General features: G+C 40.9%; 1 protein-coding gene across 2 annotated transcripts; it reads left to right on the forward strand.

The window, feature by feature from the left end:
- LOC129775172 (glycerol-3-phosphate acyltransferase 3) lies at nt 1-26,849 on the forward strand. Of its 2 annotated transcripts, none has more exons than XM_055779553.1 (7): nt 1-471; nt 10,746-11,036; nt 11,101-11,349; nt 11,465-11,701; nt 12,402-12,517; nt 12,630-12,770; nt 25,131-26,849. In XM_055779553.1, exons 1-7 carry the CDS (start codon nt 319-321, stop codon nt 25,426-25,428), a joined length of 1,485 nt encoding a protein of 494 aa, XP_055635528.1. In that variant the 5' UTR covers nt 1-318; the 3' UTR covers nt 25,429-26,849. The 2 variants fall into 2 exon arrangements, with proteins under 2 accessions (XP_055635528.1, XP_055635529.1); XM_055779554.1 differs by lacking the exon at nt 11,465-11,701 and adding an exon at nt 12,039-12,272 and having other exon boundaries at nt 4-471.
- Nucleotides 26,850-27,711: the final 862 nt, after the last annotated feature.

The raw sequence follows: 27,711 nt of genomic DNA on the forward strand, positions 1-27,711 counted from the left end.
GTTGGAAGAACCCCTCAGCACCAGCTGAATCGGTCAGGTAAACAGCGTATGTAGCTGCGTAAAACTTGTCATTATTTTCGTGAGCTTGCTGCGGAAGGTTCCCTTTTCTGTGCATTTTGAGTGGTTTTAGACAATTCAACGGTGTTCGAAATTAAAACTGAAATATATGACGACATATGTTACTACACGTGGCAAGATGATAGTAATTAAAACAAACAACAAAGAATCCTAATACGTGACGATCATACAACATCAGTTTTACATCTGTTGGATCTTTGCGCCGTGTACGAGAGAAGAAAAACGGTGGTGAAAACAAGAATGATGCTGCTCGATTCAATCGGTTCCGTTTTTTCGGTAATTGCATTGAAACCGATTATAATGTTGATGTTCTTCGTCATTTTCTTGGCTTCAATTGGGAAATCGATTGGCGTCCGGAGAATGTACGTGAATATGCTCGTTAGAATCTTTGAGGTGAGTTTTTTTTGTCTTCTCTATTTTCTAATTTTTTGCAGGGCGGTAGTGTCTGCATGTCGGGAAGGTCAGTGTCGGTGGCTTGATGAAAAATCAATATAACCTTTAATCTCTGTCTCTCGGATTTCACCTGAAGGTGGCATTGAAAGTTGAAAACCGGGAATCTAGTGATATATCGAAATGGGCTTATGCGTACGGCTTGGGAAAAGCTAATCGACATAGAAACCTAGTTTAAAACTACATGTTACATATCTTATGCATAATGCTTATGCATCAGAAATGTATTTCGTTTCAATTGATTTACAAAACCTAACTCCAGGAAGGTATATTCTTGAGACCGACAGCACGCGAGCGAACACGCTCGAATGTTGTTTCAATGAGTGCAGTTTGCCTGAAGGTCAAGAACTTACCCCACTCGAGCGAGTTGATTGAGCCTCGCGCGTTTTAACGGTATATAAACATCAATGATTATATGCAATATCCGTGTTTCGAAGCCAGTAGTAACGAATCGCATTACGGTAGAATAATAAGTAGACATTGTGTCGGAAACGCATCGATTCGATTTTGCATCAAATCTCCGAATATCGAAGTCTGGGCAGTGATAATACCAACAAATTGTAAACATTAGCTCCAAACGAGCAATGTTCAATAATTATGCATGCTTTTGTAGTGTTATGCCCAACACGCAACATATTTGCTAGCGCTATTGCTCTTGCTGGATTCAATGAGCTATCAGCGCATACAAAAGATGTATTTAATCGTGTTTGATCAAGACGTAGTTGCCTGTTTCTGTGATTGTTCATGCGTGTTCGTCGTATGATCTGAGCCGGTTCGTTGTTGCCTGCCTAGTTGTCAGGTGTGCTGCCCGGTCTAACTGATAAGATTACATCGCTTTGATTTTTCCTCTTTATCACATATTGATCAAATGCTTATAACGGGAAGGTTGAAATGAACCAATAAAACATTGTGAATTATGAACCCGTGTGTGAAAATGCTTGTCTTAAGCTAATAAAATACCCACGCACTATTATATTCAGTCTGTTTTGTGATGGATTAGGTTAACTTATCGTATATGCGCAGAACAGCTGGCTTTAGGTTCCGCGATAAGGTGCCTATAGTTGCTTAGCTTGAACGCCCAAAACCAATTCAAAGCATGTATAGTATCCGTTTTGAGGACTTATTAATTTGTTTTCCTATCATTTTCATTCCGATCGTTGGATGTCGGCCAGTCTAGTTGATAAGACAAGATAAATATAGCTCTGATACTTTAGATATCGCATTGATAAAACGAGTTTGGAAATTGAGGCTTCTTTCAGTTGCTATATACAAACAATGGATGTTTCCTAAGCGTTTTTGTTTTGTACACAAATGTCGTAGCTTCACAACTATATCCAATTTATACCGTCAATGCTTGAAAGAAAATGCAGAATTTTCTTTCTAGTCTTATAATTAAAAGTGGCATTAAACTAACGGTTTTCAATTACTTGTATTACATTGGAGTATTCGATATAAACCATGGTTATGAAAAAGGTGATATTCGAGAATAAATTGTTTCAATATGTTTTTGCACCAGGTTTGCACCAACGTTTACCAGTTCAGTTTCATTCAAACGCCTGACGCTGGGCGAAAATGAACCTGTAACTATTGAGAACCAGAGCAGAGGGTCCAAAGCTCCTAAGGAGGATGGTTGTAATAGCTGTTATCCATGGATATTATACAAAGAAAGAAATGGATAAACCTAATCCTAATCACATCACTCACCACAGTGAAAACTGATTCTTACCTCCCCTCACTAATAACTATCCCTTCCTTGATAAACACTAGGAAAACTTTTGACTTTTGAATGCTATAAAGCAACACAGCATTACTTGGAGCGATAGAAGAAAACTTCTGACTGAATTCAAAGTATAAGCTGCATTATATAGCCCACAAAACTCAATATTCAATCGTTTACAGGTATTCCACTGGATGAACTTCCAAAATCCGATGATAAGCCATGACAGGGTGTCGACTACCTTGAAAATCTTTGAAAATCAGGGAATTCAAACAATGTCAGGGAATATCAGGGAAGTTCGTCACCAATCTGGAAAAAAATGGAATTCCGTCAATTAGAATTTTGATTATTGCAGTAATTAGAAAGTTAATGATACCAAAGAAGTTGTATTTTACTAGTTTGACTCTCTATAGGTATTTCAGTTTGATTTTGCCTGTAGGTGAACTTAGTCCTTCCGAAGGGTAAACAGCGCAAATGTAGACGACTTTCACATTCGCGATGTTTTTCTGGCATTTTTGGCATCAGTATCTGTCGTTCAGCTTCAACCAATTCCCTTTCTTTTCTTCTTCGAAAACTATCGATAAATTAATGCTTGAAAATCATACTATGAAAGCTGAGCTCCTGTGGTGCCTGGAAACAGTTATGTAGCACAAATCACTCCACACTGCTGAAAAATACATGGTTCTATTGAGAAGAGTGTTTCATGACAACCAGGAAGCTTAGAAGGTCTAACTAGGGCGTGATAAAATAAGGATTACGATAATTTTTGGTTCGATGAAACTTTGTAAGCTATACATTGTCGTTGGTTTCGGCTAGTCTTTGAACAAGACTACAAAGAGGCTACAGATGGATCTCAGATGAACCCGATCAGATTTTAAGATAAAGAAGATGTTGGTTTTGGTGAATCGTTAAATGACGTCAATGTTCTTGGGACATTCTCAAGCATCAGGAATGAACTTGTAGCTTTTGAAGAAGACATGGGAATTATATATTTGAACAAACTTATTTTTGTGTCGATGGACGGTATAAACGTGAATTCATATGACGCGAGCTGCAACTGGTTTTTCAAAATGAAAAAAAAGCTCTTGAATTAGGGTAGCTTCGGATTGCATATTTTACACGGTTCATCAAAGGATTAAGAAAACTCGCCCAAATTTTACTGACAAATTTTGAAATTTCGTCTGAGATGCGAAGCACTGTGTTGATGTATCCTTGATCTTTCCATCATTGATTCCGATAGAAAATGAAGGGAAAACGATTCGAGAAGCTTTTGACTATTGGTTTCTTTTGACGGATTTTGGTCGTATCAGTGGAGCTCCAGCAGATTTATCATTGAAAGAATATTGCTAGCAACATAAACAAGTTTGCTCACTATGATCCGAAAAATGGACGACTGGACCATTTTTGAAAAGGACAGGTTTACGGAAGTTTTTACCCAAAATGGTATTCTGTCTATCGTTAGAAACCTCAACGTTGAGAGGGCTTTTCCATTAGCGATTTTTCCATTTCATCAAAATATGTGGGAGGAAACGGTTGTGCTATGCGACAAGTTTATGATGCTATACTTCACTTTGGAAGGACAGCATCAATAAAGATGTTGAACTCTTTTTCTCATCATATGAATCAAAGTTCATAAAACGGCTACGGGGAACAAGTGGAATCTCTGGAGGTAAAACGGGGAATTATTGCAAAACGTACAGAAGGGGACCGAAAGATTGCGAGATAAAGCATTTCGTTAAAATCGTAACAGTTTCATGAAATTGATCCGATTCAAAATGAAAATGTCTCATTCTGTACTAGTATTTGAGACACCTTCTTTGAATTGTATTAGTATATCCATTTTTTTAAAATCTTTTACGACACTTATCAGTCGTTTAACGACGACAATTAAAAATCATAAACAATTCATTTATTGGAAAATATCGACAGACGTTCTTAAATTTCATTGTTGAAGCTAACTAAAAAAAAACTACAGCTAGAATACGTTTAGACAATTTAAATACTAGTCTACACCTGGATTTTGACGTAGGACTACGTCTTTCATTTCTATACTGGGGTGTAAATTCGATGTTTCGAAAACGAAAGCGTTACGCCGGAGAACGAGATTTTGAGCGTTAATAGTTCTTAAACAACTGAACGAAATGGTATGATAAGCACTTCATTCGAAAGATAAAATGTCTACGCGTTATATTCTTGTTACCTTTTGATCCAGAAATTTGTTTCAATAGCCCTAAAATTGATTTTAAAACAGGCTATTGAAATCACCCCAATCGGTATATAAGCGAGTGCCGCTTGGAAATCCACTCAGTCATGATTGCGCAACGATTGAGGTACAATCGCTGGAATGGATGGATGTTTCCCTAACACACTTCAAAATCATGAAGCCTGGGGAAATCGGCATTGCAAAATAGATGCAAGCTGCGGGTACTTTTGAACTCGCTTGCGTTTTTGCAAATCGGAATGTTTTCCTAACACAGATTTCCATATCATGGAGCCTGGGGAAATCGGCATTGCAAAATAGATGCGAACTGCGGGTACTTTTGTACTCGCTTGCATTTCTGCAAATCGGAATGTTTCCCTAACACAGCTTTCAAAATCATGGAGCCTGAAGAAATGGGCATTGCAAAATAGATACTTAGATACGAGTACTTTTGTACTTGCTTGTATTTTTCCAAATACAGTTTCCGAAACCAAGAAGTTAGAAAAATCGGCATTGTAGATACATTCAAGTCGGCAATACTTTTAAACCCCCATGCATTTTTACACTCCGGAACTCGTTTTGCTAACACGGTCTACAAAAGAGGGTACAAATGCAACGCTTTGGCTCGATTAAGGCTGCATTGGAAGATATCTCTTTATGTCGCCAGCTTACTGAACTTCTACGCATACCGTTTAATGGTTAGGCAAAATGTTAATAACTATTTGCTGCGATAACTACTACCATAATGCATGAATTGGCTTAGATTGGGATTTATTTGCAATCGAATTCGTAAATAGTTTCATTCATTCACTAGTTTAATCAATAATTTAATCAATACACACAAAAGATAGCTCTGCACAGCGGTGATATCGTGCCCATTGAGGAACATCCGATGTGGGATTATTACTAATCGAAGAAATACAATTGATTACTAAGCGAACGGCAGTCCTACGTCAACCTTGCGGTTATATCATAGGTATAACCCAACCATAGTTTTTTTTTACTGGAAAATCAGGAAATATCATGGAATTTATTTTCGAATTTTAAGTCGACACCCTGCATGAAGACGTTAAGAAAACTCTCATATAAGTGTATCGAAAAGTAAAAATAAGAAGGAGAATAGATTATTGAATTTTTTGGTTAAAAACGTACTTTCGCGCAGTTCCTGAACGCTGCTGACCAATTGGTCGGTGGTCATTGGTCAGAGGGGACCAAGTCGCAAAATTAAAAATTACGAGTTATTGATTGCATTTGGTTAAGCATTACGTAAGCTACATACCACACATATCAGATTTGGAAAATCATGCTTACAGCACGAATAACGTATTGAAATTGTTTTGAACGCTCAATGAAAGCCCCTTATAGCGCCAAACTTCAAGCTCATTTTTCTCGAAATCAGAAAAATGTCATATGGTTCGGTCTGACTTCACACTGACCAATTCTTCCTGAAGTCTGACATGTTCCGACTTACTGTACCATCCTTCTTGAATATGCCATCGACAATCACCCAGTAATGTTCGATTGGTCGCAGTTGGGTACAATTTGGTGGTTCTTCTTCGACATACATGATGTTGTTTTCCGCAAACCACAGGAGAGTAGATTTGGGGTAATGAGCCGTGGCGAAATTTGGCCATACGAGGCACAATGTGCTCTCGACACATTGGAAGCAATCTCTTCTTCAAGCATTCGTCTAAATAAAGAAGATCACAGCCCACATGCGCAAATTGATTATTGATTATTGTATAGTTGATAGCAACAAAAATGGGATTTGAATAGTTTGATTCTCTGTAGGTATATTGTTTGCTTTTGCATGTAGATGAAATAAGTCCTTCAAAAGGTAGACGGCTTCTACATTTGCGCCGTTTTTGCTGGTTTTGGCAGATCTGTCTGCGTAAAAAGAAAAAAAATCGAGGGGTTGTATCCGAGACACGACCGCTTAGGACGTAGGACTACGTAATCTTTTTTTTGTAATTTGTTGGTTTATCATTTCGGATATTATTCGCGGATACGTCGAAATTTCATAAATAACTCTTTAGTGAAAAGTAAAAGAGAGGGTATTGTATCGACTCGTTCGGTTCTCCCGTTCAGGTAGGTGTCATATTTCGATATCTTAGTAGTAGGTTCCTACATGTATAATGGCTTGCGTGGTTTTTCATTTCGAGAAGCAACGATCCTTTATTGCCTTTGCGAGAACAACACTAATTGGTCATGTGTCGCAATTTGTTTCTTTATATCAATGCACGCATTGCACTGAGTATTTAACGAGAAGCATCTTCCGCACATTCAACAAGCATCAAACACGCGTCAAACAGATGCATACAGTTGCAGCGATAAAAATGAAACATCGCGAGAATGAACGTTTATGAAAAATCGTTTCTCGACTCTCGGTCAAAACCATCAACAAAGCTAGGAGCTTGTTGCATCAAAACAGAGCCGATGCACACGAAAACAAATACTAATGGTAACGAAAAGTATCGAAGGTGTGCTCTTCACATGTACAGGAGATGAATAAGCGACCTTTTTTGTGTCAGGCGCAGAAAGATACTGAGAATTTTCCTCAGAGGAGATGCAATACTTATACGCTAGCGACAGCTTACTTACTATGCAAGGGTGGAGTTTACTTCACAACTATTCTCTTATCGCCATCCCCTTCGCTGTTTCTGTTCTAGCGGCTGCATAAGTTGCCCGTTATTGACAGCTCTGTTCGGGAAAGCACACAAATGGACAGAACAAATGTATGGGGAAATGGGAATGCTTCCAATTTTCATCAATTTAAACCATATACAGACTATGGGATTGTAATATATATCATATCAAACAAATCTTACAAAATTTCCGATTCAATTGGTATGCAAACCGTTAAAATCCGTTCGCAGCAAAAATAGTTATTAACGTTAACTTTATTTCATGAAAACGTGACCTGTTTTCTGATTTGGCACCTTTAATGTAAGATGTAGTCCTACGTCTAGAAGTGTGTTATATATGTGATACAACCGCAAGGTGGATGTAGAACTAACGTTGGCTTAGCAATCAATAAGTAACAAGCATATAACTCTTAGACATTTCATCTTTCGAATGATGTGATTATCATAACAGTTCGTTTAGCCGGAAAAGAATTATTAACACTCAAAGAAGGATTGATTCCTCCTCGGAAATACCCAACGCAAATAGTTCCCTTCTTCCCAAACCCCGACAGTTGGAACCATCGTTGATCCGGAGCAGGATTATGAACGCTTGAGAAAGAATGGATTCCTCCACGGAATTACACAGCAAAAATAAGACCCCCTTCCCAACAATTGGAAACGACGATCGATTGCGGCATTCGTAAACAATTTTTTTAACGTTGCTTTCTTAAATATGATTTCTTTGGTGCAATATTCACTTCACCTTATCAAATATTTCGTATTCTTCACTGTCAAATCCATAGCGATGGGTGCCACTGATCGGTATCGAATTATCATTGATACATCGGTTTTCGCTAAATGCTCCGTTAGTCCGACTGCAGAAGAGAAATTTATTTGGGAAAAAGTCGCAACACGACTAGTGCCGAAAGAGCTCAAATTTCATCGCAATCAAGTGGCTGAAGACATACTTGAACGATCAAATTCTGATCTCACGTTCATCCAACGCATAATTACTGGCGACGAGACATGACCATATGTATGTACGAGTATGATATGCAATCGAATCAAATTATCGCTGATTCGATGACTGGATTGTTCGCTGGAAAAAGTGTATTGCTACAGAAGGAGGCTATTAGGAATAGGAAAATATAAGTTTTAATGATAAATAAAGCAAATTTCCGGCATATATTTGACGGAATGTTCAGACAAAATAGGGGCAAGCTCCATTGGCCTCACCAGCCGTATCTGCATAGCCATGGATTTCTTAGCGAACTGTATAGGGTGGTACTACGCATCTGGGGATGCGCATCGTGCTGAGCTCGGTCAACAGGTCACGAAATTCAATCCACTCTTGAAAGACAATGGCTTCCAAAATATCATCCCACCCAGAATTGGTCGACCAAATGCACTGAATGGCTCCAACACGGGTGACACCAATCCGAGAAAGTCGACTATCTTTGCAATCCCACTTAAGACGTATCGGTTGGTGATGGATTTGTCGTCAATTGATTTGGAAACAGCGATCCTGAAGTCATCTTGAGTTGGGTCCCACCGGAGCCATCGACCACGACTCTGACTTTTGTTGGGGTGCTAACACTTCAGCAACGTATGATGAGGAAGATAGTAGGCCCGTGGATCATCTTAATCTTGGATTTCCTTGCAGTGTACTGGTACTTCTTCATGAATGTACTATACAGATGTTGTAGTTCTGGCTGGCGTGCCTATCAATCTCCCAGAAACGTTGGATGGTATGATGAGAATCGTTCATAGAAGCCACGTTGGAATACAGATCCGTTGGTCGTTACTCGCAGACTTCGGAAGCGATCCCAGTCTCTTGTAGAAATGATAGGTAGGGACTGAGATGTAGTTGGTTTTGCATCATGAGAATACGTTTCACTAAAGTTTGAAGCAGTTCTATTTCAGGTGAATAAATTCACCGAAAATATGAATATATTCATTATATAAGTTCGCGCTAGTGTAAACGGTTGATGCGATTTCTATTAATCTCATCATATTTCTTCACATGAATATATCACTAGTCTAAACCCACTGTAAGAATTACACCTTCTTGTTAGAGGGGCTGTAGTTAGAAGTAATTTTCAGGATGATCTTCTGCCGAATGTAGGATATGACGCCAACGATTTCAATTACTGGAATGCTTTCTCTCTTCTCTCTCTACCTCTCTCTCTCTCTCTCTCTCTCTCGTTTTCTCTCTCTTTCGCTTTTTCTCTCCCTTTCTCTTTTTCTCTTTCTCTCGTTTTCTCTCTATCGCTTTCTCTCTCTCTCGTTTTCTCTCTCTATCGCTTTCTCTCTCTATCGCTTTCTCGCTCTCTCGTTTTCTCTCTCTATCGCTTTTTCTCTCTCTCGTTTTCACTCACTATCGCTTTCTCTCTCTCGTTTTCTCTCTCTATCGCTTTCTCTCTCTCTCTCTCTCTCGTTTTCTCTCTCTCTCTCGCTTTCTCTCTATCTCTTTCGCTTTCTCCCCCTCTCTCTCTCACACACAGCTACAGCTGATTTTTTTTGAGTTTTGTATACCACGCTCAATTTTTTGTGCGTTCGAATTGTCAAGTTTCACTTTAAATAAGCGGGATGTTTCGATTTTCTGTTTCCATTTCGACGATTTAAAAGTGGTGACTTTAGTGGTGAAGGCATCAATCGTCCGGGTCAACCGAAAAAGTTTCAAGACGAAAAATTAGAGTAAAATTACTCAATCAAGATTCGTGTCAGACGCAAACAGAGCTTACAGAATCATTGGGAGTAACTCGGCAAGCTATTTCTAAACGATTTAAAGACGTAAGATAGTCCAAAAGCAAGGAAATTTTGTCCCATACTAATTGAAAGGGTGAGATGTCGAAGGCGATTCTGCATTTTCGGACATGTTGCTTGAACGGCACAATATGAAGTCTTGTTTGCATCGAATCGTTACGGGGGATGAAAAATGCATTCATTACTACAACCCAAAACACAAAAAAATCGTATTTAAATCCCAGTCAACCAGGAACGTCAACGCCGAAGCCGAATATCCACGGTCCCAAAATAATGGTCTGTATTTGGTAGGATCAAAAGGCTATGATTCACTATGAAATGCTAAGAATTTAAGAAACGATCAATGGAGACTTCTGCAGGCACTAATTGATCCGTTTAAAGCGAGCTTTTACTAAAAAATGTTCAGAGCGATCAGACACGAGTCGATAATATTCCATCATGACAACGCTCGACCTCGACGACCTGTTGCTGTTCGAGTTCGAGTTAACATTACATTCCAAAGCGGATGGGAAATGCTGGTTCAATCGCCTTACAATCCAGCCCTTGCCCCTTCCGACTATCATTTGTTTCGATTGATGCAGTATGCTTTGAGTGGAATACTCTACTTGGCCTCAAAAGATTAATGATTCGGAATGATTACGGAAATCTCTAAATTGCCAAAAATATTGGAAAAAGTAGTGGCTAGCGAAGATCAATGCTTTGAATGATGTATTATTGCGTTTTCCATGCTAAAAAAACAGAACTAATTGAACTGCACCCTCGATAAAATATAATTATAGTTTCAAAGCTGATTCTGAATTGATTGAGAATCAGCTTTGTTTTCTAATGCATAAAATTTATTTCATTTCCAACATTTAGTTCTGTGGATAAATGAGTTAACGAATCTCTCTTATTTTTATATTCTCCACAGTACGGCCGCCAGAACATTGAATCGGTACGTAAGCTGCAGTACAGCAATTTGAATTCATCAGACGTAGACGAAGTGGCTCTCACAACCAAAGAATTATCCACCGATAGCATCGACCAATCCAGCAATTCAGCAAAGATCAATAATGTGACCAAATTGAACGGAGTTGTGACTCAAATGGTGAACGGAGATACCAATAACGGTAATTCGGTAATAAGTCGCGTAGAATCCCTCATCCTGCTGCCTGGTGTTGAAAACTGTCCAAGTAAAAACCGTGATTCGAACCAACAAGATGTAACGCCTCAATGAACAGAGGAAAGTGGGCAACTATTATAAATAATTGTATTCTCTATTCTAGGAGATTGAAACTCTTGAGTTCAACTTATCGAACTGCCTGGATTATGTAAAATCCGGAATGGAAGCGATTATTGAGGATGAAGTAACGAGTAGGTTTGAAGCCGAGGAGCTGAAAAATTGGAACCTTCTGACGCGTACAAACAGACACTATGAATTCATTTCGTTGCGACTCACCGTTATCTGGGTAATAGGATTTTTCATCCGGTATGTGATACTCATGCCCTGCAGAGTATTCATTTGCTTCGTCGGAGTAAGTATTGGTTCCACTCGAATGGAACAATAAGTCATATTTCAGTATAATTTTAATATCTTTGATTTCTCCCAACAATTCGGCTGTCTCATAACGCATATTCCAAAATCCTCAGGTTGTGAACTGCGTAGTGGGCTTCGCAATCGTCGGATTAATACCCAATAAGAAACTTCGAATAATGGCAAACGATTATGTTTTCAAACATACTTTTCGTATATTTTGTCGTTCGTTGTCTGCGGTTATCCGCTTCCACAGTAGGGAGTATAAGCCGAAAAACTGTGGTTTTTGTGTAGCAAATCATACGACCCCAATAGACGTGGCTATTCTCTCAACTGATCATTCGTACTCTCTGGTAAATGCAATAGTTATTGAACTCGTTATTATCCCATTTCGGTACCCCCAATGTTCGCATTCTTGGTTCTGGCCGGTTTTTCATATTGTGACGTTCGGTGAGCAGGTTTTAGGGACAACCTTTCCATCGGCCTACATTAGGTTACTTGAAACTGTTGCAATGCCACACGATGTATGGTAAAAGATTATTCATTTGTGACTGTACGCGTATCTGCCTGGTCCAATACATTCCCCATTTTGAAAAGCCCGGTTTTGTAAAAATATATCTCATATCATTTGAAACTGCTATTGCATCGTTCGTATTACAACTATTTGTCTGTTAAACATTACTCATCTAGGTCATGTGGTTGACGATATGTACAGCGCTGGTTGGTTGCTTGCCTGAGGGATCTACCAAACGAAGGATGGTGAAAATGGTTTTGATCCAATGTTTCGGTGTGCTGTCAAGCGCGATATCATCTGTTGTCAATTATCATAATATCGAAAATCGTCCGCTAAGTGGTATCTGCGTAGCGAATCATACAAGCCCCATTGATGTTTTAATGTTAATGTGTGATAACTGTTATTCATTGGTGAGTGATTTACATACCATCATAGAGAGAGAGACAAAAAAACTATCCCATTCAGTTGCAATGTCATGAGAAAGTTGCTTCATAATTATTTCTCATCTTAACCATTCTAAAACTGTGCATCGCAAATAGATAGGTCAACGACATGGAGGCTTCCTAGGAATTTTGCAAAGAGCTCTAGCAAGAGCGTCTCCTCACATTTGGTTCGAACGTGCAGAAGCCAAAGACAGAATGGCGGTAGCCAGAAGGTAGGTTTGGTATTGTATTTTCTATGTTTTTCACTCGTTAGTTATGCTTGAATTAACTTTAGTGTTAGATTCATTCAAGAAATATCAAAAACTTAATGCTAGTATTTTTCAGGCTTAAGGAGCACGTGTCGGATCCAACCAATCCTCCGATTCTAATCTTTCCCGAAGGCACTTGTATTAATAACACCTCTGTGATGCAGTTTAAAAAAGGCAGCTTTGAAGTCGGAGGAGTAATATACCCCGTGGCTATCAAGTAAGTAATTCGACGTTGTACGAGCTTTCGACAATATTCAATTCGATGTAAAAATCTCTCAATGTGAACAATACGATAACGAGACAGGAAACTGCAGATAAATGCGTGGGGCACGTTCTTCAGTTCAATATATATTGGTAACATTCTGAGAATATTAATATTAATTGTATTCAATTACATCAAAATCCAATATATATTATGCGAGGGCCAATAAAAATTATGTCTGGCCAACCTGGAGTACGGAAATATGATTTTATCTACAGCATAGCCTTCTTCAATGACACTAACATTTCTGAAAATTTTCTGCCAAAAAAGACGGGTGGGTAATGTCGGGGACATAACCGGAGTGACGTAGGACTATACAAAGGGGACAGCTTTTGCAAAATATATATTTCGAATATATTTTTTTATTTTCTTCTCCTACGTGAATACCTACCTATCTACCTGAAAAATGGATTAGTTTACTGTTTACTCTTTATGAACATTTTGGGGGTTCTGAAAAGAACCTTTGGTGTTGTGTTTTTGCGTTTTTTTTTTACAAACTTGATTCTTGTTTTTTTTTCTGAAGGCTTTGTACTTATTAAATGTTTAACGCCGGGTATCTTTCTGTATTTGCACATATCGTACAATCAAAATGATGGCTGTGATAGGGAATGCATAGGTGGTCATCAGCTTATTCACTATCATATATTTCACTATTGAGCACATTACCGTACCTCAAACTGTGGTTTCGGAGACGAATGAATTGTAAGATAAGACTAGAAGCGTTCTGAAAAACCAACTGTGAAAACTGAATGATAAATTTAAAAGACCCCAACCACCAATAAGTTCAAGAACAAGCATAAACAAAATAAATCAGTTTATATTATATGTCATATTATGTCACTTTAGAATGCATTGGTATTGTGAATAACTTTTAATAACTCTTCTTTGAATGGTTTAATGGCCCTGAAAAGCGCCGTGTTTTACGGTGGCTGGTTTTGCCACCAAAGCACTCTGTATAAACAAACTTTATCCTTCTTCTACCTGCTGCCGTTTTGCGATTGTGTTTGCCACTCGCTGAAACTAGTTGTTGCCTCCGAACCGAATGTGCTCTGTTCTGTAGGCGGGTTTTCTTATTGTCGTGAGCAGCTTTGCAAGCCAACTCGGGCACTCCGGCGGCCGAAATTCTATAACCGCTATCAGGTATACTGGTGCTCCGGCACCAATCCGTTGATGCGATGTGAAACGATGCCATACAACCACACTGATTTACGGTTTGAAAGAGAATGATATATATTTCAGCGGATCCGCGCGTTTTGTACTTTAGCGGTACACGTTCACAGGATAGAGACAAATCGGCAGACTCAGCCAAAGGGGCGTGTCCAACGAGACGAATGAATGAGCCTTAAAAGGCAGCGATTGCAAAAAAATACATTCATTACGATTTGTTCGCTTGGATTCACATGCAGGCTAAAAAGGGTCCTTTTCAGGATCACAAAATTATCTTCAATCAAAAGAGTTTATTGTTTTGTTATCACTCGATATCCCCATCTTGTTCGGCTAAACCTTCCTGTTTAGCGATTTGTTGCCACTCGCCACAGCTTTCACAGTTGCAAAATTTCTTCCCATCCAGCTTTGTGACATGTTGTACAGTAAATTACATTCAATGCGACGTGCCGAAGCACCACTCAGTGTCGCATTGGAGGCGATTTTAATCTGTAATTGAACATTTGCGATGACAGTGGTACAGAGTCGACTTTCAATGTGGGGTCATAATTTGGATCTCTATGTTTACAAAAATGTCCAACTAAATATGTCGCATTACATGTCCGTCCAATTAGCTAAATGTCTAACTAATTGTAAATTACTGTACTTTCAATCTGGAAACAATTTAAGAATTGATGAAAATTGAACAATCAGAAAAGTCCCCAACTATCAATAAGCTCAGAACAACTGCCAAATTCACATACTCATCAGATCCTGGAAAACACATTATGAGAAAATCAATTTGTGTTTTATTATTATTTTGGATATTATTTTAGAAAGCATTGAACTGTATTTCGTAAACTCTTTTTTGAAAGGTTTAATGGCCCTGATAAGCGCCGTGTTTATGGAATGGTTCCAATTCAGAAAACTTAGTACTCGTGGTTTTGAAAAAAAAACCATTTCGAACGCCCTCGATGCCGTCTTGTTCTGGATTTGCCACCAAAGCAGATTGTATAAAGAACAAACATTTTTCTTCTGCTACCTGCTGCCGTTTTGCGATTGCGTTTGCCACTCGCCACTCGCTGCAACTGCCTGTTGTCTTGATGTCCACCGAACCGAATGTGTTCTGTTCCGAATGCGGGTTTTCTTATCGTCGCGAGCAGCTTTGCCAGCTAACTCGATCACTTCGGCGGCCGAAACTATATAACGCCGGCTAGGTGGACTGGTGCACTGGTACTAACGTGCTCGGCCTAGCTACCCTTGCGGGGAGCTCCAGACCAACAGTTCGAGCGGGATTTTGCCTTTCCCTTCACTTTTCCTCCTTTGCCATGTCCAGACATGGCTGCTTGGGTTGGTTTGTTGATGTGTTGTGATGCGAACTGATGTGGTGTACGGTTTGAATGAGAATGATCGTTACGGCAGCGGAGCGGGAATTTTTAAGCTGACTGACTGGCTCGAGAATTACGCATGTGTGAGACTGCAACCAATGTTTCGTTCATTTTTTTTCTTTTTCCTTCCCAATCGTGCTTCATTCTATTTCGCTGCTGCTCTGGTTGCCCGTTTTGGTCGGTACGATTTGGACCAATCAAAAATGGGCACATAGTGCATTTGGACAATGCTTGATATTTCACAAATATTCAATTATTTATCTCAAGAAAAATGAAATGGTATTCGTTATTATAGATGCGTAGATATATTTCCTATCAATTGATGCAAAAACCTTCGCGATCTATTGAGAAAAGCTCGAGTTATAAGCGTTCCAAATCTTGCATTTTTTCCTACTTGTTCAGTGCCTAGATTTCCATTTCACCCCCTATATCTTCCGGTTAGACGTAGTCCTACGTCAAAATTTATTATCGTTCATCCCTTATTATATGAAGGATAGATAGGGACAATATGGTCCCCCTAAGAACGAAACGTCCTAAATTATGCGCGAACATTTATAAATTATGCTACATGTTAAAACCTCACGATTGGAAACCTTATTGATCGATATACATTGTATGAATATGCTTAAAAAAGATTTATATGGAAAATTTACACTTTGAAAATGTGTTCCATTTTCATCGATCGTAAGCACTACGGGGCAATATGACCATGTTAGTTGAATCAATCATTTAAGCATATTTTCGCTAGGAAATAACGTAACAAGTTCATAAAACGAAAGTTTATTCTATTCTGCAACTATCGCGTACATTGGATTTCATTCAGTTCGCATGTACAAAAAATAACTATGTGAACAAAGTGATTAGACTACAATTTTATGTTACTCAACAGAACAGATAATATTTGTGCAGTTATGTACCTACGAGTTGCATCGATAGCATTGGTCCCATCCATCGTCGCCCGTATAGGAACTGAATTGTGCACCACAGTAGCAACATAGGGTGTCCTGTGGAAGATTCTATAATCGTTATTCCAGGCTCAGCACTTGCTATTGAGTTGGTTGGCAAAAAAATGATGTTAGTCCATAATATTATTGAAAAAACAAAGAAAAATCGATTTTTCATTTCTTATCGATGTTGTTGTCCACTACACCTACACACATCAACATAAAAATATGTACGTAAAATATTCTAATACCTGAAAGTTGTAGCTTCAAAATAATGCGCATCCCATCGATATGCGTTGATTTTTCACGAAGTTACAGCATGTCAAAAATCACTTAAAATTTCCGACTTCGCACTCTGTTCCTCTAATTTTTTTGTCGAGTGTAGCATAAAATTTCATGTCATGAACTTTTTACGTTCTTTCCTAGCGAAAATATGTTTAAATGACCTTTAAACTTCAAACATTCACGTTTTCTTACTGTTGTGACCTCCGAAAAATAGTGGTCTTTCCAATTCCCGACGCGTATTAGATTCCCGGGGTGATTAAATCGCGCTCTCCCTTTATTTGTTGCGTGGACTTTGATATAAAGCAGCTCCAAAGCTTCTTTCTATTGGAGCTTAATTATTGCACGCGATCACACTAATTATAGTACAACATTTAAAACTTTATTACTCGTTACATTTACACAAACTCTTTATTAGACGATTAGCACTACATTTATTCTACTAAAAACTATGTCTTATTCTACTATTCAAAATGATGGCCGGCCGTGCGACAATTGTTAGTTGGACATTCAAATACTGAGAGACGGTATCATGGATGCCGCGCCTTTTTTATATTGTAACAATGTTACGACAGTAGAGTAATTTCGTACTGCTCGAAATGATCGGCACCTATCGGAAAATAGTGCAGTCGTGTATTCGCTACAGTGGAGCTTTTCGACTACGACTACCGTGAAGCTTTTTAGACTACCTACTACACTACTGCTATGACTACTATAGTCTTTTTCGTATCATACATAGCCGGCCACCTAAATTTGACAGCTCAAATTTACAAAAACAAAAGGCATGACATGCACGGAGCAACAATTTCACCGAGGAATGCAATTTTTGATCAAAATAACTAACTAATCTTCTCCCTTTTTAGCTATTTGTGTTCCTAGAGTGTCGTTCGGTTCGTTGTCATAAGGAAGTGGAAAAATTCGCGAAATAGGACGCTTGTAGGTTCCACTGGCAGTTCTCAATGTCGCGACTCGTACCACTCCGTCTGCTCCGGGATGAATTTGTTCGATGCGTGCAAGTGGCCAAGAAACGGACGATTTTCCGTCTTCCTGGACTAGGACCGTTTGTCCGACTCGGATATCCATCGGAAGTGAGGATTTCTCCCGCTGGTGGTTCAATTCGGTCAGATATTCCCTCCTCCATCGGCTCCAGTGTTGTTGGATTAGTTTCTGCAGCTGCTGATAGTGATTGAGTCGGTTGGTTGGTACGTGGGTGTAGTCCGGATCCGGCAGGCTGATAAGCGGCGACCCGATGAGAAAGTGCCCGGGAGTGAGGACATCCAGCTCTGTTGGATCGCTTGATAGGGACGTCAGAGGTCGGCTGTTCATATTCGCTTCAATCTGGGCCAGCACAGTCGCATATTCTTCAAAGGAAAGCTGGGTGTTGCCGAGTGTTTTCACCAGAGATGTCTTCGCAGATTTTACAGCAGCCTCCCATAGGCCACCAAAGGACGGTGCTCTCGGCGGTATAAAGTGCCACTGGATCCGATGTTTGCTGCATTCGCTGACAATTGCTTCCCGGGTGCGTTTATTTTTGAAGAGACGGTACAGTTCGGCGAGTGTGTTGTTTGCCCCTTGGAAATTCGTACCGTTGTCCGAGTGAATCTCAGTTGGCATTCCGTGATGAGCGATGAAGCGACGTAGAGCTGCGATGAAGGCTTCCGTGGACAGATCACAGACCAGTTCGAGAAGTACAGCCTTGGATGCAAAGCAGACAAACACGGCGATGTATGCCTTTCGTGGTGCTGCTCGTCGGTGCGCTGGTTTCGTGTACACGGGTCCACAGTAGTCCACTCCGACCACAGTGAAGGCTCTGCAAGGTGCTGTACGAGGCTGCGGTAGTTGACCAACGGGTTGCGTGACAGGGACAGGGTTTTGGCGGAAGCATTGCGGACACTTGCGACACACAAGATTGACGATGGCTTTACCGTTCACCGGCCAGAATTCTTGCCTCATCGTGGCTAAAGTCATGCGAGGACCAGAGTGCATGCAGAGTTCGTGATAGTGTTTGGTGATAAGGCGTGTGAGTGGGTGTATTTTAGGTAGGATCATAGGGTGCTTGGTCTGATAGTTCTCTGAAGAGTGTTCAAGTCTGCCACCGAGTCGGATGATACCTTTTTCGTCGAGGAATGGACCAAGTAACCTCAACGATGATTTGTTGGAAACGGATCGAGTTTTAACGAGCTCCTTAAACTCTCCAGTGAACATCTCCTGCTGTGCAATCTTCGTAAGCGTTTCTTTTGCGTGCTCTAGTTCCCCGACTGATGCGAGTTGGTGAGGATAGGGGTTAGGTTTGCGACGACAACGATTCAGAAAACGAAGAACTAAAGCGATGATCCGAACCAAACGCCAGAAGGATGAGTACCGGTAAAATAGGAAAGAATGCTCCTGTGGTTGATGTATCACAAGTACCGTTTTTCGCCGTTCTAGTAGATCTCCCGGTGGAGTACCAGTTATGTGTTTAGGCCAATATTCATCCGATTTCGCTAGCCAGGAAGGACCGTGTCGCCATATGGTGTTTGATACGAATTCCTGGGGAAGCATTCCGCGAGAAACGTGGTCCGCCGGGTTTTCTGTTCCCTTCACGTGATTCCAGCTATGGCCGTGAGTTAGCTGTTGAATTTCAGACGTTCGGTTCCCAACAAACGTTTGCCAAGTATTGGGTGGTGCCTGTATCCAGTGGAGTGTGACCGTTGAGTCCGACCAGAACCAGCAAGGAATACCCTCCATCCGCAGCGCTGCTGAAACCTTGGCGTATAGTTTCGCCCCCAAAAGTGCAGCACAGAGCTCGAGCCGCGGCAGACTAAGCCGTTTGAGAGGGGCAACCCGTGATTTTGCCGCGACGAGCTCGGTTTTAATTTGACCTTCCTTGCCGGTTGAACGTGTGTAAAGGCAGGCACCATACCCAACTTCGGACGCATCGGTGAAGATGTGAAATTGTGTGGAGATCGAATCGGCCAGAAAGACGAACCGAGGAACCTTGTAGCCTTTCAGAAGGGTCAATTGGGCCGCGAATTCCTCCCATTTCCGGGCGATATCGTCAGATATAGGATCATCCCAGTCAAAAGTTGACAGCCAAAGTTGTTGCATCTTTATCTTGGCCCATGCCACAACCGGTGAGACCAATCCGAGTGGGTCGTAGAGTTTCGCAATTGCCGAGAAAATTTTGCGTTTTGTCCAAATGCCTTCGTTCGTAGATGGTTGTACTTCGATGCAAAGCTGGTCTGATCCGGTTTCCCACCCCACTCCTAGCGTTTTAATTTTCTGGTCCGCTTCGAAGTGCAGCATTGTTTCTCCTCCAAGCGCTCCGATGGGTAAGTTCTCCAGGACTTCTGGACTATTGGAGCTCCATTTACGCAGCTCGAGGCCCCCTTCGGCCAGTAGTGATTGGACTTCCTTCTGCAGTTTTATGGCTTCTTCTACTGTGTTTGCTCACGAGAGAAAGTCATTCATGTAAAAATCTTCTTGCACGGTCCGTGCTGCAAGTTCGTACTTCTGAGCGGAATCCAAAGCCAGTTGCTTCAGCACACGTGTGGCGAGAAATGACGATGGGGACAAGCCGTACGTGACGGTTAGCAGCTCGTACACCTGAATTGGTTCTGATGGATCACATCGCCACAGGATTCGTTGAAGGGGAATGTCGTCGACGTGGATTAAGATTTGCCGGTACATTTTCGTGACATCAGCGACCAAAGCGATAAGATGTTTCCGGAAGCGGAGCATCAGATCCAAGAGTTCATCCTGAATCGTAGGGCCGGTGAGTAGAGCTTCGTTCAGCGAATGATTTGTGGACGTTTTCGCCGATCCATCGAAGACTACCCGTACCTTTGTGGTGGAACTAGATTCCTTAAATACCGGGTGGTGGGGAAGGTAGCAGACCGTTTTATCTTTATCCAAGCGAGAATCGTCTGCTTCACCGATGTATTTCATGTGGCCCAGCTTGATGTACTCCTTCATGAAATCCACGTACTGCGATCGTAGGTTTGGGTCTCGTTCCAATCGTTTCTCTGTCTGAAGAAATCGTCGCAGAGCCGTCTGCTTCGATTCGCCAACCATGCTGCTGAAGTTCATGCGTTTGGGATATCGCACGATATATCTGCCGGTGTCATCGCGTGTGAATGTGTTCACGAAGTGCGTCTCGCAGTCCTCCTCTTCCTGTGACCGTGGCGTTTTGATCGTCAACTCTTCAACCGTCCAGAATTTTTCGATTGCCTTGTCCAGAGATTCTACCTTGGCAACGTGACAGCTGACCCGTGTTGATTCATCCATGCGTTTTGCTTCGCCGGCTGCCACCCATCCGAACACCGTATTGACAAATACTGGAAGCGTATCGTCGACCTTGCGAATTTGCAACCGGCCACCATCGCGTACATGGAAATCGTAAAAGTACTGTGCACCCAATACCAAATCGATCGGACCAGAGATGTTGAATTCAGGATCGGCTAGAACCATATCGGGTGGAATTTTCCGTTGCGTTTGTGGAAGCGAGACAGATGGCTGGTCGTCGGTGACCTGCCCCAGAACCAGAAAGTCCAATGACGTCGAGAAATTCTGCACCCGAGAAGAAACTGTGGTGGAAACTTCGAAAGCCGTGCGGCTTCGTGATCGTCCTATTCCAGTTATTTCCACCTTCCTATCCCGCCGTGATAATTGAAGCAGCTTGCAGAGATTTTCCGACATCAGGTTGACTTGGGAACCAGAATCCAAAAGTGCCCTTGCGTGGTGGGCCCTTCCCCATACGTCCGTCACGTTTAGCAAAACCGTGAGTAGAAATGAGTGTGACCTTGGCTGCCCCATCGCCATGTTGGTTGAAACTGATGCTACCGAACTAGAAACCAATTGACCAGAGTTCGAAGCGCCGCCGGAAATTGATGGAGCAGAAGTGTTACCGTTGTCATTCGCTGGAGTGGGGATAGGAGCAGAACTAGATCCAGAACCAGGGAAACCAGGATGCAGCAACGAATGGTGTTTTTTGGAGCACGTTTTGCATCGGAATTTAGATGGACAATCTCTCGCTAAATGATTCCGACCCAGGCAGTTGCTGCAGAGCCGCTTGGAGTTTGTAAGCTGCAGCCGTTTATCCACCGGAAGACTAGCGAAAGTTGGGCACCGAGTAATCCAATGCTTCTCACTGCAGGCGAAGCAGCTTGGGAGCGAGTTCTCAGTCGCCGAGTTAACTGAAACTTTAGTTGGACGGAATTTGCTACCACTGGATGACGACGAAGACGTGGAGAACATCTGCTGATCGACAGAGACAGCATCCAGCACCCGAGTTTGCTTTTTGAGGAATTCGACCAATGAAGCGTACGACGGTTCTCTATCCGGTGTGACATTTTCCTCCCAACGCTTCTGAATGACCTCGTCCAGCTTCGAGACCATTAGATGCACCAGCATCGCTCCCCATACATTCGTCTTCTCCCCTAGTTGATCCAGGATCTTCGTGTTACGTTCGAAACAGTCGATGAGTTCATGCAGGCCAGTCGCTGATTCCCTCCTGATTCTGGGATATTCGAACAAGGCGTTCAAATGACGTTTCTTGAGGAGGTATTTGTTGGAGAACCGATCAACCAGACTATCCCAAGCCACCCTGTAATTAGCCTCACTCATCGCATAAGAATCGATCATCTTCAAAGCATCGCCCTTCAGAGAAGCACGCAAATAATGGAACTTTTGTATGTCGGTTAGTTCCACCGAGGAGTCGATTAAAGCCACGTAAGTGTCGTGAAACGGAAGCCAATTTTGGAAATTGCCATCAAACTCTGGTAGGTTTATTTGAGGAAGTCGCACGGAAGCATGTACATGAGGGACGTTGTTTGTGTGTGTAGTCGCAGTATTTGGTGTCGCATGTTCTGTAGTTAATTTTCTCGCCAACCCTGCCCTTACCTCGAAATATTTATCCTCGAAATCGGCCCTCGACTGCTGGTAATCCAGTAAGCTTTCTTCGTTGTCCTCCATGCCTTCGATATCGCTCTGGAGATCCTCGAACTCCTGATATTTTTGATCGAGCTTCTCCAAACGAATCTTGACCGCTTGCTCATCGAATTCTTGTGTTGTTTTCAGGAAGTGGTCCATCCGTTCCACGAAGTTGATGACGCAGTCCCTGCTGCGTATCAAGGCCTTGTACTTCCTCGACGTTGACATGCTGCTGGCACCGGATAGAATTCACGAATAACAAGCAAGAACTGTGAAGCAAAGAAACCAGCAGAGTACCTCCCAGAAGAGAATATTGTTCGTTGGACAGGAACTCACCTGGTGAGCCTGTCAAATAGGCCTTGTATTAAATTAAAAAAGTTGTCTCTGCTTTTCCCTTCGTCGTCTGGTGTCCAAATTTGAATTTTGCACTCCCCAGTCAGTCCAGAAGCTCTCAAACACTCGATATCGTCTAACGTCCACCAAGCTGTATTAGAAGTGTCCTTACGAGTCCTCCATTAGTCCAATTAACGCGTAAGAACCGTTTTAGTATCCGGCCACCAAGAACTCCGTCGAAGTAGATTGAAATGAAGGACCAAGAAAACGACCAGGTAGAGATGAAAGCGGAATGTAAATAGTTGGACAGGTCCTCACCTTGAAGGCCTGTCTAATGAGCCTTGTATTATATTTCAATCTCTCCTTAATCCTGATTCCAAAATCCGTGATCGCAGCGCCCAGTGAATTCACATTGATCGTGATGGCGCCTCGTGATTGTGTAACGAGTGAAAATGGCGCCAATTCAATTGTCCAAAGACCCAATGGCGTCTCTGCGTCGGTACGTTTCCAAAGAACCACTATCCTAGTCACGGCACCAATGTTGTGACCTCCGAAAAATAGTGGTCTTTCCAATTCCCGACGCGTATTAGATTCCCGGGGTGATTAAATCGCGCTCTCCCTTTATTTGTTGCGTGGACTTTGATATAAAGCAGCTCCAAAGCTTCTTTCTATTGGAGCTTAATTATTGCACGCGATCACACTAATTATAGTACAACATTTAAAACTTTATTACTCGTTACATTTACACAAACTCTTTATTAGACGATTAGCACTACATTTATTCTACTAAAAACTATGTCTTATTCTACTATTCAAAATGATGGCCGGCCGTGCGACAATTGTTAGTTGGACATTCAAATACTGAGAGACGGTATCATGGATGCCGCGCCTTTTTTATATTGTAACAATGTTACGACAGTAGAGTAATTTCGTACTGCTCGAAATGATCGGCACCTATCGGAAAATAGTGCAGTCGTGTATTCGCTACAGTGGAGCTTTTCGACTACGACTACCGTGAAGCTTTTTAGACTACCTACTACACTACTGCTATGACTACTATAGTCTTTTTCGTATCATACACTTACTAAGCGAACGTTTATGGGTCCAAACGCAGAACTATTCATTGATTGACCACATGCACTTTAAATGGGAAAAAACAGGAAGTGGGAAAAAAACAATAATGGTATAACCGCAATGGTGACGTAGGACTATCGTTGATTTAGTGATCATTTGTTTGAAGTTGAATCTGAATTCATTCTGAATGAATGAATAAATGTATATTTGGGAGACTTCGATAACGAAAGCGTAACGTTGGAGGTACAAGGTTTTATGCATGCAATATTGGATACGAAAATATCCTACTGATGGAGAAGAATAATCTTCAGAAGCTTTCCTGCGAAATGCACTTGATTGAAAAATCACAAAACTAAATGTATTTGGTCGCAGTATTACATGGGCAGAAAACATTAAAATAAACTCTTCCGCGAGAATGTAATTTTCAAGTCCAAAGGGGACTGGCAGATTATTTTGCAGTAACGATGACATCTTTCCGTATTCTTCTCGATTCTTCTCGAAATCCACCAGTGGTTAATGCTAACTCGATAACCACCTGCTAATAGCACTTGATTGAAAAATATTTGGTCGCAGTGTTACATGGATAGAAAACATTATAATAAACTCATTCACATGAATGTATTTTTCAATCCCAGGGAAACTGGCAGATTATTTTTCAGTAGCGATTAGATCTTTCCGGAATTTTCTCGATGCTGAATGGCATCCAAACGAAGAGTTCCGCGAGTGTATGTGTGTGTGGCGGCTGCTTCGATCTCTTCCCGGGGAACCGTTTGCGGCATCACTCTCCTCCTGATGGATTCCCTTCTGGCCTAAGGTACCCAAACAGGCCCTTGGTGACACCGTTCATCCCCGCTTTCATGATAAACGAAGAGCTTTACCACAACAGCGACAACATGCTCCAATCGCTATTCAATTATAACTGAGTGGATTTCCGAGCGGCGCTTCCTTATATACCGATTGGTGATTTCAATAGCCTTTTCTGAAAGCAATTTTAAGACTATTGAAACAAGTTTTTGGATCAAATAGTAACAAGTATATAACGCATAGACATTTTATCTTTCGAATGAAGTGTTTATCATACCATTTCGTTGAGTTGTTTAGGAGCTATTAACGCTCAAAATCTCGGTCTCCGGCGTAACGCTTTCGTTTTAGAAACTTTCATTTTACACCCCGGTATAGAAATGAAAGACGTAGTCCTACGTCAATAACATTCGATTATAATATTCCCTTTCTCGTTACAGGTACGATGCCCGCTTCGGTGATGCATTTTGGAACAGCTCCCGATTTTCAATGCTCCAGTATTTGTATATGATGATGACATCTTGGGCGATTGTGTGCGATGTCTGGTATTTACCACCCATGACTCGGAACGAGGACGAATCGGCTATCGATTTTGCTAACCGTGTCAAAAGTGTCATTGCCAAGCAAGGCGGTCTTGTGGACCTAGTGTGGGATGGCCAACTGAAACGGATGAAACCAAAGAAGGAATGGAAAGAAAAGCAACAGGAAGAGTTTACCAAACGGTTGAAGGGAGAATGACCAACATGAAAAAAATGGGAGGCATGACTAAACAGGTGGTGATGTGATGTGATGCGGTGCGCCATGGTTTTGTAGAAGAGTAGAAATATCTAGGTTCGAACAAGCAACAAAGTTTTGACGCTCTAGTCTGCGTGAAAACGTAATAACTCGCATAACACCTTACAGCCAAAATCTGTATCTTACAACTGCAGAAGATAAACGTTGTTTCGATACATAAAATTTAAACTTGTAATAATTAATTACTCCAAGTGTGGGGGATAATGCATTATACTCTGTTACTATGCATTTCCATCTTTATGCAATGCACATTTTTATGATGATGATCCTTAAATATCAGATTTTTTGGAGAACTTCCATGAGTTTACCGGAAAATCAAATAGTTTCATTAATAATGCATCAGCAACATTCATTGAAATTCTTGATTGACTCTACAATTGAGAGCTTATTTCCAAAGAAACATAATTTATTTCTGGGAAATTTATTTTTCCATGCGTTAGTTTCTGTTGCAACAATCCCAGGGAATAATGAGTTCCTCTAGTTGAAAATATTGAGCTGTGTTAAAAACATTCAGATACATAATTAAAATCGAGAAAACATTTGTATGGCTTGAATAATTTATTCAAACAGTTCACAAAACAAGAAATAGAAACAACATATTCAACTAAATAAGACTGAAAATATTTGATTAAGAACAATGCTGAGTTTGGGTGAACAAGGAATAAATTGTGGTAATCGGTCAAAAAAGATGCATTACAATTGTTGCGCGGGAAGTTTCAGTCCATTGATTGTATTGTATTGATTTCGTCTCAATTTTGATTTCATTTATTGGTTCTGTTTGACGTTTTTGATTTAAACCCAACATTTTTGCTAGTAATATTCTAGACGTTCATATTGACCCTCGCGTTCATTTAGTGTTGACTGGAAAACATAAAGACATGTCAATTGCCATGCAAATGGACAATCACGGTAAAGGTACAGATATTTGTTTTTATTTGTGCGCACAAGTAGAATCGAGAGAATCAATATTATTACCTAATCAGTCTAACTTGCATGTAAATAATTTTTTGTGTTGATCACCATATGTTAGTGTATTTATTCGCAGTATGTTATGGGTCTACGAAAGCATTGTTTTTTTAGAATGAGATAACATTTACCTTCCTCGTTTGGTTAGGCAGCTTTATATTATAATAAATAAGTAACAAATTTGACATAGACACCGAAACCATTCAAGAAGATAACACAAGCTCTTCAGTACTCCGAGAAAAAAAATGAACCATTATCTATGATATTCATATTTCTGAAGAAGCTGTCGGCATGGAATAAAAACTAAGATTATTTGTTAAACATTGTATCCATTAATTGACATCACACGAAAAAAAATCCATCATTCAACGTATCGTCGTGAGTTATTGATGATTTAATATTTTTGTTTTGTTTCCGAGAGAAAATCCGCTTCGAAGGGGTCGATTGCGTGTTGTGAATGAAAGATTTCACCCAACGTTAGGCGATTTCGAATACGAGCCGGTCGATGAAATAACATACTTGCGTCGACAATGCATTTGGTGGCATTTCCCTTTTCACTGGTTGATATTTTTGCAGCTCCATACCTGTGGATGAATATGTACAGGCAATACAAATCGTTCATCGTGAAGCTGGATGTTGAGCTGCATTTACTCAACGAGGATCGATTGATGGAAGAAAAATCGGTTGACGATGCTCTGGTGACTGCTAATTTCTATGAAAACGGAAAACTGAAATGAGTGAAATGGAGCAAACAAAACATTCTGTATTGGGCGGCTGCCAATCAAGGGGAACCTAGTGTACTATATTAACACTCTCCAAAGGTTACAATATACAGATCTTTTGAGCATCTGAGACCGATTCATCGCATGGAACGATTTCATTTTTGAAGTTTTTGTAGAGAAAACCCGTTGTGTGGCATATTAGCATTAAGTGAGACCGCTGATTGCTCGCTAGTTGGAGCGCGACTGAGTATCGAATATCGCGAATGGCTTATTTATACCCAAAAAGTTATGAACGGAAAAGTGCACCCGTGGCCGAGTGGTTAGCATCTCACATTATCATACCGGGTGTGGATTTGAGTTATTTTCTTGGGGGAAACTTTTTTTATGCGGTCCCTATCTACCGCACAAAAAAGTTTTTTTTCGAAATGTGTTCCGAACACGGTTTTTTAAAGCTACTGGTGAAGTTTTGCACGATTTTTCTATGCGATTATTTTTGTGCGGTCCCTATCCCCCACACAAAAAAAGGTTTGCCTGTATA

Source organism: Toxorhynchites rutilus, chromosome 3 (genome assembly GCF_029784135.1).
Source record: "Toxorhynchites rutilus septentrionalis strain SRP chromosome 3, ASM2978413v1, whole genome shotgun sequence".
Lineage (NCBI taxonomy): Eukaryota > Metazoa > Arthropoda > Insecta > Diptera > Culicidae > Toxorhynchites > Toxorhynchites rutilus.

Bases quoted from the DNA above. Each gene is read 5' to 3' on its own strand.
- LOC129775172 (XM_055779553.1), top strand. From the start codon at position 319: ATGATGCTGCTCGATTCAATCGGTTCCGTTTTTTCGGTAATTGCATTG. The intron at 11,702-12,401 runs GTAAATGCAATA...CATCGCAAATAG, and splicing joins CTGATCATTCGTACTCTCTG to ATAGGTCAACGACATGGAGG. The intron at 12,771-25,130 runs GTAAGTAATTCG...TTCTCGTTACAG, and splicing joins ATATACCCCGTGGCTATCAA to GTACGATGCCCGCTTCGGTG.